The sequence below is a fragment of the Zonotrichia albicollis genome, chromosome 4, assembly GCF_047830755.1.
Source record: "Zonotrichia albicollis isolate bZonAlb1 chromosome 4, bZonAlb1.hap1, whole genome shotgun sequence".
NCBI lineage: Eukaryota > Metazoa > Chordata > Aves > Passeriformes > Passerellidae > Zonotrichia > Zonotrichia albicollis.
Genome location: NC_133822.1, coordinates 35,526,419 through 35,544,864, shown reverse-complemented (window position 1 = coordinate 35,544,864; position 18,446 = coordinate 35,526,419). Strand labels below are relative to the sequence as shown.

General features: G+C 44.4%; 1 protein-coding gene across 1 annotated transcript; it reads left to right on the top strand.

Moving 5' to 3' along the window:
• The first annotated feature begins 52 nt into the window (after nucleotides 1–52).
• DESI1 (desumoylating isopeptidase 1) lies at nucleotides 53–16,209 on the top strand. The gene is made up of 6 exons (XM_005488682.4): nucleotides 53–367; nucleotides 9,375–9,396; nucleotides 10,317–10,386; nucleotides 11,073–11,182; nucleotides 11,920–12,042; nucleotides 13,191–16,209. Exons 1-6 carry the CDS (start codon nucleotides 88–90, stop codon nucleotides 13,282–13,284), a joined length of 699 nt encoding a protein of 232 aa, XP_005488739.3. The 5' UTR covers nucleotides 53–87; the 3' UTR covers nucleotides 13,285–16,209.
• Nucleotides 16,210–18,446: the final 2,237 nt, after the last annotated feature.

Sequence of the window (18,446 nt, the reverse complement as noted above, 5' to 3'; positions counted from 1 at the left end):
GTCCGTCCCCGCCCCCCTGGCTGTAGCTCCGCCCCCGGCGCCGTCGCGCAGTGACGGGGCGGCCTGGCAGGCGCGGGGCGGCCGCGCATGCGCCCGGGGAGGGTGGCCCCTTCCTCCCCGCCTGTCACCTCTCCGCTGGTGCCGCTGTGCCGGGGACCGACACCGGGGCCGCCTTTTCCTCCCGTTCCCCTCCGTCTGCCGGAGGGAAGGGCCTTCCAACCTTGTCTGCAAGGGTTCCGGCTGCCTCCCGGCGGCCGCGCCCGCGTCACCGTCCCCATGGAGGAGCCGCTGGCGCTGCACCCCGTGAAGCTCTATGTGTACGACCTGTCCAAGGGCATGGCCCGGCGCCTCAGCCACCTCATGCTGGGTAAGAGCACGGCGAGGGAGCCGGGGCCGCACCGGCCGCCGCCTCCCGCGGGCTCCCGTTCCGCCACCGACCACCGCGGCCCGGCTTTGCCGCGCCGGAAAACGGGGCCGAAGTCGCCGCCTGCCGCCCCGGGGATGGCGGTCCCCGCCCGGTATCGTTCCCCTGAGGGAGCGGCCCGCCGGGAAAGGCTCCCCGAGGGCGCTCCGGGCGGCGCCGGTGTCCGGCGGGTGCAGCGCGGCTCGGGATGCGCGGGGCTTGCCCGGCGGCTCGGTGCCTGGGGACGCTGCGGGGTTTGGCTGCGGGACCCCGCTGCCTTCGGGACGATCAGTGCGGCAGATGCAGCTGCTCTGGGTCCAGCCTGCTCTCCCGCAGCCGCCCGTTGTCGCTGCGCGGGTGTATTTCCTAACGGCACAGTAAAAGTGTTCCCTGGCCCCTGCAGGGAGGCACGGCGCGGCTCCCTGAGCCCGGCCGGTGTGCGGCCGCAAGGCTGAGCTGAGGAAAGGTGCCTGCCGTTTACAAGGTTATGGAGCTCGAACGGCTCCATGTTGTGGTGAGGCCGGGCTGGGCTGGTGATGTGCAGCTATCCTCCCTCTCCTTCAGAGGGTTTGTAGGAGTCTGCTGGATGTGTTGTCGAGATTGTGAGCATTTCCAACCGAACCTGAAACTTGGGATTGAAAGGAAACAGGTTTTGCTTAAACTTTTGGAAGCGTGAATTAGGAATGCAACAGGAGAGTGTTTTATACCTGTTATGAGCAGATTCTGACCTGTGTCAGACCAGCAGTCTGTGTGGGATGAGACTTCTCAACAGACTCAGTGTCTGAACAGATGGCTCTGTGTAATCTTGTTTTACAGTTTGTTGGCATTCACTTTGCTCATCTGCCCTATGAGGAGATTCTTGTGATTTCCTGCAAGCTTAAAATGAAAGTCCAAAGCATGAGGTTTCACGAAGGTCAACGATAGGTTTGCAAAGTTAGGAAGAAAATAGTACAGGGATCATGTGTTTTGTGCTCTGTTAGTCATTTAGCAGCAACCACTTTGGGAGATGTGTGTTTCCTGCACTGGATAACCTCAAAACTTTTCATGTGGTCAGAATTGCTTCTACTGTAGCCTGTAGGGAAATAGCTTTTCGCCTATCAGGTGAAATAGCCATGTTTTATCATGTGCTAAGAGTTATAAATCTTGAGATTACATGGGTGCATGATTTACCTGTAATTGAGTTGAGTAGAGTATAACTACTCTTATATGAAAGTGTTGGTCCAAGCAAAGACTGTAAACAGAGGTAGGTTGCCACTATAATTATCTCCATGCCAATCTCCACACAGATCAAGCAAAGGCTTTTTACCTCCCTTTTTGCCTACAAAGTCAGTCTTGGCATCTTGTAGCTTTCTGAATTTCCACATAAAAACACCTAGCACATTACTTCATTTTGATGCTTTCTAATCTATTCAGACAACTTGGAAACTTTTGTGCTTGTGATATAGTTTGGTGGTAAATTTTGGGAATCTGAGCAGTGAAAAGGAAAGCTTAAAAACCTGAACACTTCTGGGTAGGAGGGGAAGTGCTGCTTGCTAGTACTGCCTGGTAACTGTGTTCAGATGTGTTCGTGGAATGTGGCCAACTAGGCCCGCGTGGTCACAGTGACAATGCAGACTGCAGAACATTTGAGATGGTGCATCCTGTGACACGATTGTCCGTAAAACAAATCATTCTTTCTTTCTTCCTTCCTTCCTTCAAGTTGTGTCTTCTATGCATTCACGCTTGTCACTGTTTCAGATGATTTTGGAAACCTCCCCAAGAGCCAAGTGATTGAGAGAATACTCCTCTTACCTCATGCATAGACCCTTTTTTCCCTGAAGAACAACAAAAAAACTCTTCTTATTATTCTGTATATCAACCCTCAGGTGGTCAATATCAATTCTTTCTTTAGTGATGTTCAGAAACTGTAGGTCCTCGAGGAAGGTCACAAAAATCAAAGAAGAAGGCATTTCTTAAATGATTTACACTTGGCATCTCTACTTACAGTATTCTCTTCATCAATGCCAAGTTTGAAACAATGCTTTTGCTTTCAGTCATAATCCTGTAATGTTGCCTACATTGAAATACATTGTTTTAGAAATAAAAAAATAAATACCGTAATTGATTGTGCTAAAATCAATTTCTGTCAGGCTTGAACACAGCAGCTCAGGTCCCCTTGCCAGAGGGGGATGAATCCTGTCTTGTGAGACTGACCACTGCAAGGGCATCACTGCACTGTGGCTTCTTGTGCTGACAGGGTCCAGAGGTTCTGGGGGCCATGTCAGGGGTCAGCTCTCACTGCCAAATTTACACTGACTTGTTCAGTACCGTTTCTCTCTGTTGTTGTTTAGTGAATCTGGAAGGCAGAGATGTTTAGCACAGTTCATAGCAGGCTTTAGAGTGACTTGGTCTTGTCCCTTGGACAGTCTTTGTTTTTCTTGGCCAGTTTACTCTTTCTCTACCCAGACTACTTTTAGTTTTCTTACTTTTCTGTAAGCTTTCTGTAATTTCGTGACTATTCCTATTCTGAAGGATACATGACCAAAAATTGTAGTTCACTTGCCTTTGGTATCAGAAGCAGCACATTTAATTTTTATGTTGCTTTACATTACATGTTCTCCATAGCTACTGTTGGTCCTCTCTCCCCTACTCTCAGTCTGTGACTACATTTGGCTGTTCAAATACTTGTTATAATAATGAGAAATGTTGACCTGAATGCAGTAAGCTTTCTGTTGCCAAGACAGAAAACATAATCCATCTGATTCTGTGGAGGCTAAAGAGGAAAAGAGAATAGTTCAGCTTGCAGTGCTGATTTTGAAATAGATGTCCAAAGGCAGAGAAGTCTTTAAGGAAGATTAAAACCTTATTGCATCATAGGCTTAAAGAAAAATATCTACCAGCTCAAAGTTCTCCTGTCCTGTAACTGAGGTTATTGCTTTTGTGACTCACAGAGTGAGCTGGGAGCTTGGTTAACCGCAGCAGCCTTGGCTCAGTGTAGTGTAAATTAATGTTGAGTGGACTGGGAGTATGTTTTGGTTGAAATTTTTAAGTGGTGCATTCAGCTGTAGGGATTTAACAGCCCAGAGGGAATTGGAGCGAAAGGTAACTGCTGAAAGGAGGTGCCTTCTGCTTGGTTCCATTTTCCCAGGCCAGCACATTTCTCTGCTTCTCCTCCATCTGTTCTGAACAGTTTTGAATTGCTTCAGCAAGATATTCTATCAGCTTTGCTCCCAGCATTTGCTGGGGATTTCACGAAAATGGCATGTGTTACCCTCCCCCAATATAGCCTACTTCTGCCTCTCTCTAGGCACCTCAAGGAGAAGGGAATTGAAGCAGGCTCCTCCCTCTCTGTTAGGTTTTCTCTTTTGCTTTGGTTGAGCGCACTGGGTAGCACATAGAAGAGAGTGTTTGCCTAATTAGAGTAATTTTCAATTCATAAAAGGCAGGAATCTTAATGGATTGTCCTAGGGAAATGACAACAATATGCAAAGCAATGCACTGCTAGGAACACTTACCAACACTTGCCTTGTTTGACCAAATTGTATAACTTCCGATTCCACAGGAGAACAGTTCACTACATTTTTTTTTAGAGTTTTTTATGGTCTTCTGGAGTTTGCATATCCATTGCAGACCACAAATATACTGTTAAAGATACTGAGCTTCCTGTTATTTCCTTACAGCTCAAAACAGGTGTAGATCTTGCACTGAGGGCTGGATGGCCTGAACTCCAAATGGGGTAAACTAAGGGCCCATCTGCACAGACAGTTCCTTCCCTCATGTCTCAGAACTCCTCTGCCCTTCAGTATAATAATTTGGATTAATATACAAATGCCACTTTTGTTTGATATTTTAAATGCACAGGAATAATCAACATTGTTTGGCCCGCAAGATTAATAAATTACTGTGACTATAAAAAAGATTGGTGAGCATCTAATCTCCCTTGTGCTTGGCTTTCCAGACAAATCTAAGCATGGAAGTAATCCAGTTTGATTGTATTCTAAAATTATATGGGCTTGCTTCTTCTTTCAAAATACCCCTGTATCTAAACAATTACAGTCTCCTGAATTGATTTTACAAGAAACTAATCTAACTACTTCATTCTCCCTGTTCCTGTGACTAAACTGAGGGTCCTGGAATTGTTTATGTTTTATTTTTCTCATAGGTTTCTGGCTCATGTAAACACCATTAAAATATTTGAGCTATGAATGTTATAAAGAAAATAAAACAGTAAATATAAAAGCTTGTTTACTTGCTACTTACTCTGCCTTATTGAAAGAAACTGAATCTTTGAGATGCTTAAGCACACAGATTTATGCTGAACTGACATCACCCCCCCCAGGTTCTTGTGAGTATTTTCAGGAAAGAGCCACAGAAGCACATCAGCAAGGGAAAAATGAAAAAGTAAATAAACAAACAAAACCATCCCCAAACAAAAACCATGGTGATCATATTTCCAAAGACTGACAGGCTATCCCCTGAAACTCTCACAAATATAATGCAGTAGCTTTTCATGTCCATGTTCATGGTCTGTGATGAAAACAAGGTACCTTGACTTGCATTAGCTTGGAATGGATGCACATCAATTAAGCTGATTTGCTTCACATTTACTTCAGGCTGAGCTGGCACATGGGCAGTTTCTGTGGGAGGGCTGATACCTGATAGCCTGGCCATATGCAGTAAATGTTGTGTGATCAAATGTGTACATCTAAATTTGCAGTGACCTTTCCTGTTCAACAGCCCCTGACCCTTGAAATATTTAAACTAGTTAGCATCTTGCTGTTTCCCTGTTTTACCTGGATAACAAAATCACAGAAGAGGTAAGGTTTGAAGGGACTACAGTGGGTTATCTGGTCCATCCTCCCTGCACAAGCAGGGACATCTCAGGCATGTCTCAGGCACAGGTTTGTGTCCACATGGTTCCTGAGTATCTTTGGTGAGAGAAACTCCACAACCTCTCTGAGCTACTATTCCAGGGTGTTATCACCTGTACAGTAAAGAAGTTCTCATGTTCAGATGGCTCTTCCTGTGCCTCAGTTTCTGCCCATTCCCTCTTGTCCTATTCCGTGTCACCACTGAGAAGAGCCTGTATCCATCCTCTGGATAACCCTTCCTTCAGATACAGTAAGTGTCCAAAAGAGCATCATCCCATCAGGACATTCCTGTTCTGCATTTTGAGCATGTGCATCCTTTGGATTAGCTTTACTGTAGGTATGAGCAAAGAGTAATGCCTGCAATTTATTGCTGCAAGAGCTTTTGGAAATGACTGAGAGAATCTCTACACAGTAATAGACAGCCTCAGGTTATGAGTAAATGTTTGGTTTTGGTGGCAGCACCAGCACACAGCTCTACCCACACTGCAGTGACCATAGGGGTTTGGAGTGTTGTGGCAAGGAGTGGAAGAACAGGAAATGTGATGATATCTGCCAGTATCCTGGATTGTGTTTGCAATCCCTTCTTACAGTCCACTCGATTGACTATGGGATGTCAGCTCTATTGCACTGTAGGACTCTTTGGGGAAGTTCATGGCAACCTTGAGCTTCTGGCTTTCAAGTGGACAGTGCTGCCAGAAGCAGCTTTATTGGAAAGTGTTGCTGCAAGGCCCAGATACAATTTGTGTCTCAGCACTCACAGCAATGCTGTAGCCTTGCTTGGTCATGCTGTTGGGGCTGTTGTGCGTATCAAGCCTTCAGAGACTCTGGGCAAAATATTTTGTGTGTAGTGAGCAATGTCAAGCAGAAGGCAAAATATAGCTCATTAGTGCATGCTGCCCTGACTGCTCTGCCTTAGCTTATCAGGGGTGGCAGTGGTGGTGAGCTGTCACCTGTTCTGTGCAGTGGCTGAGTCTGGGAGAAAGGGCAAGAAGAGTCATAGAGGAGGGTTCCCACCAGAGGCAGACTTGAGAGGGAAGATGATTGTGTCCATGAATTTCTGTACATAACCTCTTACATGGCAGACAAGCAACACAGATTCTTGCTGAGCAGCAGGAAAGGGAGCTGCCCGAGTTCCTCAGAAACCGGTGGCCATTGATTTATTCCTCTGTGGCTCAGTCTGAGTTGAAATGACAACAGCCAGCTGTGAAGCCTGGGGTACTGCAGCAGCTTAGCAAAAGTTCTCAGTCTTGGATGTCTCTGTTTGATGCATATGTGGCCAATAATGGCAGGTTTCTTAGGCATGGAATTCCCCCAGCAGGGCTGTCACTGAAGACGCTTGCACTGCCTCTCACCAGACACAGTCCATCAGTGGAAGAAAGGGGTTATATTTTGTCTGCAGCAGGCTGAGAGCAACCACAGATGCCTTATTGTCAGCAGTGCTGCAGATCTGGTGTGTGTTTTCCACAATGCCAGCTTGGTTAATGACTTTTAGGAGCCAAGGAAAAATAGTGGGTCTGCAGCTTCGTTAAGATTTTCAAATCAGTGTTGGCACAAACCAGCCAAGCTGAGCAGCATCAGACAGACCTGCCTTGTGAAGATAGGCAGCTTCACTTGCCAAAAGCTGTTCTGCTACTGCCCTGGCAGTTTCTGCTTTGGACTGCTACAGACTTCATGTGTAACAGTAGAGATTGGACTGCAGTCCAAAACAAAGTCCAGTTCCTGAATTCTGCTTGAGTTTTGTACATACAGACAATTACTTTGGTGAAAAGGGACCTCTAGAAGTCCTGCTTAAGGTAGAGCCAACAAGAGCAAATTCTTTAGGGCTCTGGACAGCAGAGTTCTAAGTATCTTCAAGGATTGAAAACCCATATGCTTTCTGGACTCCTGCTCCAGTGTTTGACCACCTTCATGACAAATGTTTTCCCTGCTTCCTATTGAATTGTGAATTTCCCATTTTCCAGCTAGCACCTGTTGCCTTGCTCTGTGCTATCTGAGCAGAGCAAGGGTCCCCTTTCATCCATACCTGTTGGGTACTTGTAGACAGGAATACAGACTCTTGGCTTTCTCTTCTTGAGGATGAACACACCAGTTTTCTCAGCTCTTCTTCAGTACAGTAAGTGCTCCAGCCTGGTATGTCAGTGTCTTTTATACTGTGGTGATCCAAAAGTGGACACAGCACTCCAGATGTGGTCTCACAAGTGTCAAACTGGAGGACAGAGTCACTTCCCTTGAGCTGTGGGCTGCAACCTTGCTAGAGCAGCCCATTGTGTAGCTTTTGCTGCAATGGTATTTTCAGGTAGGTGTTGTAATTGCATGAGCAGGTCCTGGCAGCACCTGTGACATTGTCAATATCTACCACAGCTCTTTCACCTGCATTCAGTATCTAGGTACAAAGTGCCAACTCTCTGGAAAGTATTTTGTTATTGTCTGCTGCAGGTGTGTGTGAAAGTAAATATACTAAGATGTTCTCTTTCAATTTAGCATGCAAAGGACAGGCACGATTCTAATATGTGCTGCCTTTGAAATGGTTTGTTTCTCTGGTCTGAAGGATAAAGTTCAAGTTTCTAGTGAAAAAGTGATTTATCATGAGCAAATGCGTAATAGTTTGTTAATAGATACAGAGAATGCTAACTGGGCAAAGCCAAAGGGTAGAGCCAAGCAGAGGCCAGTGCTGCCTGTGGTGCTGAGCCTGCAGGGCCAATGGGCTGCAGAGCTGGCAGCTCTGGAGTGTGAGGTGAAACCTCTCCTGGGGAGCATGTGGAGCAAAGGCCAAAGGCTCACGAAGCACAGCAGTGGGACAAGCTAAGGGGCCAGCAGATGCTTCTGAGATACTGCAACACAATGTTCTGGTTCTGCCATGGCCTCTCTCTCTTGGCCTTCATCCTACTCCAAGCCCACATTTCTGTGCAATGGGTTGACAGGGAATGTGGCTGCTGCCTGGCTGTGACCCATGGGAGTGACAGATCAGTCCTCCTGCTTCAAAGCTACACATGCTCACTTCAGCTGATGTCTCTGTTGTCACAACAGCCTTTTCCCTGCCTCTGCTCTGCCATGACCCTCATCTGAAGCAGGTACCTATTTTGCTTCAGACCTGAGAGGAAAAAAACGTGTTGGTGATTGCTTTTTCTTGTGGCCAGAGGAGTACTCAGTCTAGTGCTTGGGTTCAAGAGAATACCAAATGCTGGTATGCACAAAGTTTTTCTGTTCTAAATCTGCTTTTTGGGGGTTCTGCACCTTGTTCAGGAAATGAAGTTATAACGCATCTCCCTCAGCATGCACCAGCTCCCTCCAAGCTCCCAAAGGGAGGGTACCAGGGACCAAGCCTTTCAGTTATGATAGACAAAATAATTGAGCCTATGATAGATAAAATAATTGAGCCTGGAGCAGTAAAAGCTGGTGACCTTTTGAGGTTTAATAGGTTTAATCTTGAGATCCTACTATGAACAACAAAGAGGTTTAGGTCTCCTACTTCTAGGGAACTGGAAACACATTTTAAAAGGGACCTTTTCTCTGAGACCCAATTATATTATCAGTGTGGTGGTGCTTGAAGCAAGTCTTTGTTGCTTTGTTCTGGAAAACACACAGCTTTATAACTTGTGTAAATTTCAGTGCTGTACTTCTCTACCTCAGTTCCCACTTAAACTAATTTTTAAGGGCAGGGGTTGGGAGGGAAAAGAGGAAATCATGGAATACATTATAGAGGCTACCACCACTGCTCATATGTTTAAGTCAGACCTCTCATCAGCTAATGAAAAGGAGAACTGAATACACTCTGCTTGCCAGCTGCCTGCAGTTATGAAATCTGTTAAATTCAACTCTTCTGCTCCTGATTGAAGACTCTAATTTTAGGAAAATGTTTTCTTGGTCTGTAGAAAAACACCTAAGGAAGGTAAGCATCAGAAGGATAGGATGGCATTACTACCTCTGCCTGTCGGGAGGGATTAAGTACAGAGGGTGTGGGGATTAAGTAGTTAATTTGAAATTTTAAAAGCAGCTCTGGATTAAATCTTTTGTGTTGCTCTCATGGTGAAATAATAAGCATGGTTCCTAAGTGATTGATGGAAAGTAGGCTGAAATCTGGAAAATACATTGCTAATAACTCTTCTTTTCTCTGCATACAGGGAAACAGCTGGATGGCATCTGGTAAGTGACTAGATTTAAATTGCATCATGTGGGTAAAACACTGGTGTAGGAAGTATTTTCAATATGCAGTTATATATGCTTCAGAGCTTCAGAACATTTTGTGGTGGAAGAGAGAGCAAGGCACTTTTTGCTGCTGCATAGAGATTGGCAGTAGGATTATGTACAGTCAGGTGCTAGTTAAACCACTCTGTTCAAAGCTCAGTGGACCCCATGGAATAGGGTGTTGTTAGTAGCTGTTGTGTTTTTGTGAACATGTGTACTTTTTCAAGGGTTAAGATGGGGTCCTTGTCCCAAGCACTTTGTCTTGTAATTCCAGGCATGACTAAACATGATAGGAAAAGAGTAGGTGGGAAGAAGGTATTACAGAATCAAGTCTTCTGTCATATAAGAGCAGTATCTACATTCAGTCACAAAAAACCCCCTTAATTTCCTATAATTCATATCAAGAATTTTGATATCACACAAAGAGGGTTTGTTTGGTTTCATTTTAGAGGCAAGAAAACCCCTAAACCCTTGTCCATCCATTTTCCTGTCCTCTGATCTGTCTCCAGTGGCTGTGTGACCATCTTCTCAGGCCGTGGGAAGTCTCTGTCAGGGTGGTAGCAGGTCAAGTTCTGTCTCTGAGGGCTGACCTCACCCTCAGCCCGTTAGCTGAGAGAGGCTCATGCCTGGGCTCTTAGCTAAACCTGTTCTTTCCTAACTGCTTGCAGGATTACAGTAGGCTTGATAATCATTGCTTCCATATCCATTCATGTCTCAGCAGATCCTATTCCCACTCACAGAAACACATTGACCTTTTCTTTCAGTTATTCCCTTCATTAGGTCCTTCAGCTCATCAATTTATCAGTGATTTATCTGCTAGGCTATTTACTTTTTTCCTTGATTTTAACTTTTTTGTTTTGTTTTGTTTTCTGTGGCAGGCACACCTCCATAATAGTCCATAAGGATGAATTCTTCTATGGCAGTGGAGGGATCTCCAGCTGTGCACCTGTAAGTTAAACTTAATTTTCTGATAATTTTTTGTAAAGTTATCTGATCAGAATTGCTTGTGTTCCTGTCTTTTAGAAAAGCAGCAAAAGACTTCTAAATTTAGACAGATGCTGAAGCCAGCTGCTTGTCATGGTTTCCCAAGGAACTGAGGGTGAGGGGAGCATGGACAGTGGGTTTAAGCCCAACTCAGTTCAGGCTGGGGGTTGCTTCTTCTGGTAGAGCCAATCTATGCAGAACACCTTTTGCAACTGCTTTGCCAGAGTGACACCTTGTCCAATTCTGTATCATTAAGTGTTACATGCAGACTTTTTTAAGAGTAAAAAAAGCCCCAGACCACAATGTTTTCTCAGACCTTTCTGTTCTTAGAGAGGTAAAATGGATGGGCCATGCTTCTAAAGGAGAGTTTTGCCATAGCTTAGAGCTTTCAGCCCAAAGAGCCAAATATACCAGCTGAAATGGGAGTTTCATGTTCCTTCTCATTCTCTTGAGTGCAGAACAAGGGAGGCCAACAGGGCTTTTTGCTTGATAAACATCCCAAAAGCTCCTCCTTGGGATGTTGATAAACATCCCAAAAGCTCCTTCTTTTGTGCCTGCACGAACCATAACAGCTTTATTCAGTAGATTGCTCCAAGAGAATTCAGCCTGATCATTTGATGACAGTATCTTCTGGCTGTTCATTTTTACAGGGAGGGACACTTCTTGGCCCTCCAGACACAGTTGTTGATCTGGGGAACACTGAAGTCACTGAAGAAATTTTTCTGGAATACCTTTCCTCTTTGGGGGAATCTGCATTCCGGTAAGTAACAGCCTGTACTGGAAAACCTGTACCAAAAAGAATGGAGGAAGGTGTTATGAAACCAGTCCAGCTCCCAGAGCTTCTGTCTGCTTACTCTCTCATGTGGTACTCTTCTAATATGGACTGGACTGATGCACCAGTACACACAAGGAGCTACTTTCTAGGCTGGGAAAGCATTCTTCTGGGAAGTCTTTAACACTGTTTTTTGTAAAATCCAATAATGCCTAAAATGTTTTTGAGAGAATCACCAGAGAAAATGAAATCTCTCAGTAAATAGCAGTTTGCCCTGTGAGTCATAGGTAGTCACTGTAGTGAAGCTGCCAATTTTCACATGAGTAGAAGCAAGGTCTTGACTGGTAAAGGGTCTGCCCTGCTTCTCACAAGAGCAGGAAACCACAACATTTAGTGTTCTGGCTGTCTTTCAGAGTCAATATTGCTGTGATTTCTCGTTACTGCTACTGTGGTTTTAATTGAAGAAACCTGACCTCACCTGTTCTCCCAAAAATGGTTGCATTAAAGTAAGGGATATGGAGAGATGTCATTTTCCACCCTGATTCAATTGAATTTGAGGGTGAATTGATGTCTGTATTTTACCTATTTGCCTTAGAATTCTTTGGGGTGGGGGGAGGAAGTGCTAATGTAAGATTCTTCATTAAGGGTGTAAGTTTTTTTCTGCTTGTATGATTTATTGCTGAATCTGTGGGGTTTTTTGTTTCAATTTCTTTTCTATGGCACAGAGGAGAGTCTTACAACCTCTTTGAACATAACTGCAACACCTTCAGTAATGAAGTGGCACAGTTTCTGACAGGAAAAAAAATCCCTTCCTATATCACTGACCTTCCATCTGAAGTTCTCTCCACGTGAGTATGGATGCCCCTCCTCTCTGTAGCTGCTTCATGCTAATGCTTAAACATTTGACAGAGCCAGCAGTACCAGTTCCTGATGGATCTGTCTGAGAACCAGCATGAGATTAAGGAGAGGATGCAATTTTCTTTACATCAACACTTGCAACACTCTATGACAAGTGCTAACTGGCACTGGTGTCCCAAAGAGAGGAGAAGGATGTTCTTCTGCCTTTAACTTAAACTAGCTGGTTTGTGATGGTCTCTTACATAGAGGAAGTTTCAGATGACAGTGTAAGGGGTTCTTTCCCTCTCAGACAACCAGTATCTGTTCAAAGTCATTTCTCTAAGCACCATAATTGCAGAGGTGTCACTTTGCTTGTGAAGAGGCAGGGGAGATACAATTTTAAAATTAATGCTGCAGTTTTAAAGCCAGGATTGGGTAGAAAAAGAGGATATGGAAAAAAGGAAATTAAGAATTTCCTGCTTGATAATTCAGATGTTGTTTTTGTTTGTTTTTTTTTTAACTCTCAGCTAGTGAGGATCCCAGTAGGATGATGTGAGCTCCATCATTTATGTCTTACTTCTCGTAACAGTGGTGTAGCACATTATTTGTGAGACATGGGTCTTCTACCCTGGACTCTTAGAACTTCAGATCTCTCAAAATCAAATAATGTCTGTAACAGAGGGAGTCTTACTGAAAGACAAGCCAGGTGCTACAGATTGCAACAGAAATTATTCTGGGAGTGTTGAACTATTGTCTTTTAAGTAAGCTAGAGGCTATTCTTTTGGCAGGCCTCAATATTGATGTTCTTAATAGAACACTGCCATTGCATAACAAGGATTTTGTTTGCACACTTAAGTAGAATGAATTGCTGAGAGCTGGTTTCAGACAGTGTTACATTAGCAGTCCAGGCATGTTAGGACTCAGAACTACCTTATCTGATGATTATATGATATAAAATCATGTTTAAGTTTCTTAGTTATTGAACAGTAAACTAATAGGTTAAATTAGTGTCTTTTAGTTTGTAGTGGAACTCTTTTCGTCAAATTCGCTTCTAGAATGTTGGTTTGATTGCACTCTAGGAAGTGAGTGCACTTCAGTGGTAAATGGGAGTTGTTGACCAAGTAAACTCTTTGAGATGTTTATTTCTTTACCTTCTCAGACCTTTTGGACAAGCTCTAAGGCCCCTCCTGGACTCCATCCAGATCCAGCCACCCGGAGGCAATACCTTCAGCAGACATAATGGACAGAGCTAACAGGAGTGATCCAGTGTGCCCAGCCTCACCAGGCCTCTTCCTTTTTAAACAAGAATCTACCAGATTTCTATTTTATAATTTCTCATGAGAATTAACTCTAAAGAAGTTACAAGACAAGTTTTAAAATTTCCTGGGGAGAGAATTTATCAGGGTGCATGTAAGACAATGCTACCAAAAATATTGCCATAATTTCTAATAGTATTATACTAATTTATAAAGGCTGTCTTGTCCAAGTAGGCTGACACTTTCCATGTAACTCCTGTGCTGGTAAGTGGAAATTCATTCCATGAGCATTCAATGGGCCATTACACAACTTGAAGTAAGTAAGGGGATGTCCTGGCCATCCCTTGCATCTCTGTCTTGTCACTGCCTCTGTTATAAGGGTATTTGCTGAAGTCTAGCAAAAAAAGCAGAGCAAGTATTGGTAGCCTAGGAAGTGAAGGTGTCCCAGGATTAGTCTGCATATTTCACTGACATTTGCTCAAAGGAAGAGCTGAACTCATGTGATTAGAATATCTGCAGTGGTACAGGTGTATGGGAAAGGTGATGAAGCTGAACCATGTGTCAGTGTCACAGTCAGAAGCTGAAATTCAGTGGGACTTGCTGTGGTGGAAGGGAACCTGGAGCTGAAGGTTACCAAGAGCCTTGTCATTCCAGATCCAAGAGTTATGGGAAAGAACCAGTTGAAAGAAGAGACTCTCATGAGCAGAAGTGGTAGAGACAAATTTCAGGTGAAAGTAAAATGAAGTGAAAAGTTTCCTTTTCTCACACATAAGCTTATCAGCAGATAGACAGAACCTTGTTAATGCATAAGAACTGTTTTCTTGTTTGTTTTTTTTCCTTGCAAAGCCAGAGTTACGGTACAGCAGGGCAGGAGTAGCATGGCAACTGCATGATAATACCAGTTGGACCAATTCTGCCTTCAGTATCCAATTGCAGACACAGTAGGAGTTCCAACAAAGTGCTGCCCTTTCCAAAGCAGTCAAGCACATCAGGGCTCTCCTTATGAGAAATAAGTGCTAGGTCTCCCCAAATGTAAAGAAAATGAGGAACAGTAAAATTAAGCTTTTCTGTGGAACAACTGAGTTTCTTGGGATACATGCAGAAGCAGTCCTGTGCTTAGATTAACCTTTGATTATAGCAATACTACATCTTCTAGTTTAAGATTTTTAGAGCTTTGCATTTACTTGCAGTGAGTGGGAAAGAACAGGGGAATGAAAAAATAGGCACAATGTTTTCTTTTCATGCATATATATACACTACTTTCCTGAATAACTTTGTAGCAGTTACATTTAGGAAGGAATATAAGAAGGACATCAGACAAACCCCAGACACCGCTGATGCTCTGTAAATGGAGATTGCACATCCCAGATGCTGCCAAAAAAGCATCTATGCAAATGTACAGCCCTTTGTCCAGTGCTTTGTTGTGTAAAGTATTGCTGCAAGTTCAGTCCTGCACTGATCTCAAACTTCCTGCACTGGAAACTTCTTATATACCTAAAGGAGATGTCTTTCCTGTGCTGGGTTTTTTCTCTTGGAATAATGCAGATTGATGAATTTCTCACACTGTTACTCTATGTGGATGATAACAGTTTGTATTTTTGAGGGGTTGGAATAGAGGAAAACTGCAGTTTTGTCACTGTCAAATACTCTGTTGTCCTGCACCTTGTGGAGCCAGTGCAGAGATGGGAATAGGGTATTGTCAGGCCATTCTGCTGTTTGATGTTCACCTGCTCTCAGTGCACAGCAGTGGCCCCTGCAGCCCAGATGCTTCTTTTCCTTGTCATTCTCACCTTGTGCCATCAACTTCTCCTTAAGCATTTCATTTGACAGACTCGACTCAGAGGTAACTGCAGCAGCTACTACAGATGGCTTTATACAAAAGCTTTCAATCTTTCCCCCTCCAATCGTCCTGTTTGCAGAAAACATTCTATGAAAGACAGTTATGAATGCCTTTTGATGCTCCTAGAGGAAGGATTGGTGTTTGGTTTTACTACACCATAGCTTAGTTTTCCTGTCCAGTATATATATTATCTCCAGTCTTTTCCCATATGTGTTTGTGAAGAGTAACCAGCCTTTCATCTTAATACACACATGACTGTGCCACAGAATGCTGTAGATCATGTTAGAGATCTTGGAGCTTCCTCAGTTGGGCAGGTACACTCAAGCTGTGCTCGTTTGGTACCTGCAAGCAGCACAGCTGTGCTTGCTTGCACAGCTGCCTGTGATGGAAGCACTGGTGCCATGCTTTCTGCCCCACACACTTACACAATGAGGATATGCCCTGTATGTTCACCACTCTGGATGCCCTGAGCCTAGTTTCTGCTGGGCTGCCTACTTCAGGACTTTTTGCATCCTCTCAGGGCAGGAAAGAAAAGGAAGACATTCACTCTGTGCATTTTGCAATCTGCCTTTTCCCCTCCTGAGCAGAGCCCCTTTGCAGAGATAATGCTCGTTCTTTAAGGTCACTGGGTAAAATTTCACTCAGCCATACATTGTTTGCAATAGTCAGAGCTCCTGGGCTCAGGACCTATCTTGGGTTTTGTGGCAAAAGAACTGTAAGAGGGAATCCTCTTTGCTTGCTCTTACTGGGTAATGAGACCCCACCTGTTTTCTCCAAAGATGGTTATGTGTAAATTGCAGGACTGTGCCCTCAATGTTCCACCCAGCTGAAAACAAACTAGACTGAGAAGTGTATGTAAATGTATATAGGTGATGAACTTCAGCCAGCTGTTGGACAAAGGGGCAGGGGAACTGAAATCATGAAAGGGAACAGAATCCTTTTGCCCACACTTACTATTCTGTCTTGTATTGCTGAGGTTCCCCTGTGCCATTTAAAAATGTTAATAATGTCTTTAGGCAGAAAGTGATGTTTTGATTTACTTGTGGGTTTTTTTCTATTACAATAAAAATAAATACAACACATTTTTCTGGTTGAATGCATGTGCCCAACAGCTGCCCAGCCAATGCAGCTGCCCAGAAGTCATTATCTTCATTCTGGTCCCATCTGGGAAGTCCAGCTTGAGAAATTCTCCAAGCAGTTTGTGCCAGGTGCTGCTACTGGAAATAGTGGTGGCAACTGCCCTTTGCTCAAACTGGCCAAAGGCAATACTCTTATTTAAGTCTGGGAAATCTTTTCTTCTGTAAGTACTACAGTATTTAAAACCATACTGCTGCAGCTTAGATGAGGTGAATGAAGATGTTCTGACAGCACAGGTTTTGTTCAGACCTTGGTAATCTAAGTCTTCATGTATGAAATGTCTAATGTCTGCTTGTTGAAGAAGAGGCCAAACAGAGTTTTAAAATGGAAAAAAGTGTTTTCCTGATTGCCTTGATGCTACTTTCAAAAGGGGAAAAAAAGGAAAAAAGCAGTAGAGTAAGAAGTTGACTTCCATGACTGGGTTCCTCTGGAGCTCCAGGGGGGATATTGGGGAGGATTATACAGCACTGCCTAAAATATCTGACTCTGGGGAAGAAATTCATTCTGCTTGGTTCAGCCTTCTGCATGCTTATTGATGGCATCCAAATGATGAACCACAGAGTTTCCTGTTTGTGTAACAGTCTGTATCAGCACAGTACAGAAGAGGTCTTGTAACAGAAGGGGATTGTAACAGAGATGTGTGATTGTGAATATTTTGTCTGTGTTCTTCAGATGTAGTGCTGGTTTGCTACCAAGTACTAGTACTGGCCCCACACAAAATACCTGGAAGCAGGTATTTAAATTATCTTTTTACTTTTTAAAAGTTTATTTTAAAACTAAAAGGAAAACTTTGACCTTAATGGCAGCTCTAGACAGAGTGTAAGCCAGTGCTCACAGTTGTTTGCCTTCTAAACTTCAAACAAAATTTCCTGCTGGTAACAGAGGTTTTATTCCTGACAACAGCTGCTGCCTATCCGAGCAGCAACCAAGCGAATGTACCAGGAGTGGTTGGAATGTGGAGTATTAAATAACCAGAACAGCCATGGTGGCCCTGTTGTCAGAGCTTATCCAGCTGAGGGAACAGCCCCAGCTGTGGACAGCTGTGCACTTCAGCACAAGGCACCTTTATGCTCCCAGGGAAACCAAGCTGTCCCAGGTCGTCACCAGCTGACACCGAATGGCCACCAAGGTGCTTCCTGGAGAGGCATTTTGACATGAAGAGACTCCCTAAAGCAGCAGGACAAGCTGAGGAAGCACAGCAGGTAATGCAGGTTCCAGGAAGTTCCCCTGGGTAGCATAAACACAACAGTACTGCAGGAGTGTGAAAAGGTGAATGCTGTCCTGTGTTTTAGCAGACCTCCCAATTCTGGAAAGTGCCCCGAGGTGGCACTGCTGCCTTGCAGCACAGGGGTGCACTTGAGCCTGGGAGAACAGCTCCTGCTTTTGGAATGCCCACAGTAATGTCAGTGCAAGAGGCACGAGAGGTGTCTCCCAGACAAGAAAGGTGCAGGTAGGAGCAGCGAGGAAACAAGACCACGGAGAAGCTTGGGCTACAGCAGAACCCAGTACAGTGCTGCTACAATGCTAATTCCACACTGCTTCCACCCAAACATGCTTTATGAAAAATAAAGGTTTGCATTCCTGAAACCCTGGGAGTTCACAGTGTGTCTGACCCCACAGCTGTCCTTTGAGAGCCCTGGGTGTTAGCTCACAGTTCTGCTGCATGGAGGAACAGTTCCTTGGCTCTTGGCACTCAAGCACCTAAATCCAGGAAGGTATCTCTGCTCACCCATCAGCATGCCATGGTAGGCACACTTGGATGGATTCATATTTTGGAGTAAGTGTCCACACATTAACTGATGATAAATGTGTAACCACACCTCAACAAGTCCTATAAATGAGCATAACCCTAAACTCAACTCAAAACTCTGCACCCAAGTGCATACAAAGTAGCTGGGTGCTAAGAAACCGTTCTGGAAGCTTCCCTGCATCTGAGAAAAGAGTTTCCAGAGGTGGGAGCCCATAACCAGGGTCTGGTCCAGAAGGCCACAGATTCTGCAGAAATATCAGTGTTGGAGTGAGTGACACATGCAATACCCATCCAAGACTTCCTGACTCGCTGTGTTGCAGAGGCAGCTCACAGAAACAGAATGGAAACAGCTGTCCTGGTGGACTCAACAAATGTCTCCCTCAGAAAGTAGCTGAGGGTATTTTGGTAAACCTTGTCCGAGGCAGTGGCACA

Excerpts from the sequence above, each read along its gene's own strand:
- DESI1 (XM_005488682.4), top strand. The coding sequence starts at position 88 with ATGCGCCCGGGGAGGGTGGCCCCTTCCTCCCCGCCTGTCACCTCTCCG. Across the intron at positions 368-9,374 it reads CCTCAGCCACCTCATGCTGG|GGAAACAGCTGGATGGCATC; the intron begins GTAAGAGCACGG and ends CTCTGCATACAG. Across the intron at positions 10,387-11,072 it reads GGATCTCCAGCTGTGCACCT|GGAGGGACACTTCTTGGCCC; the intron begins GTAAGTTAAACT and ends TCATTTTTACAG.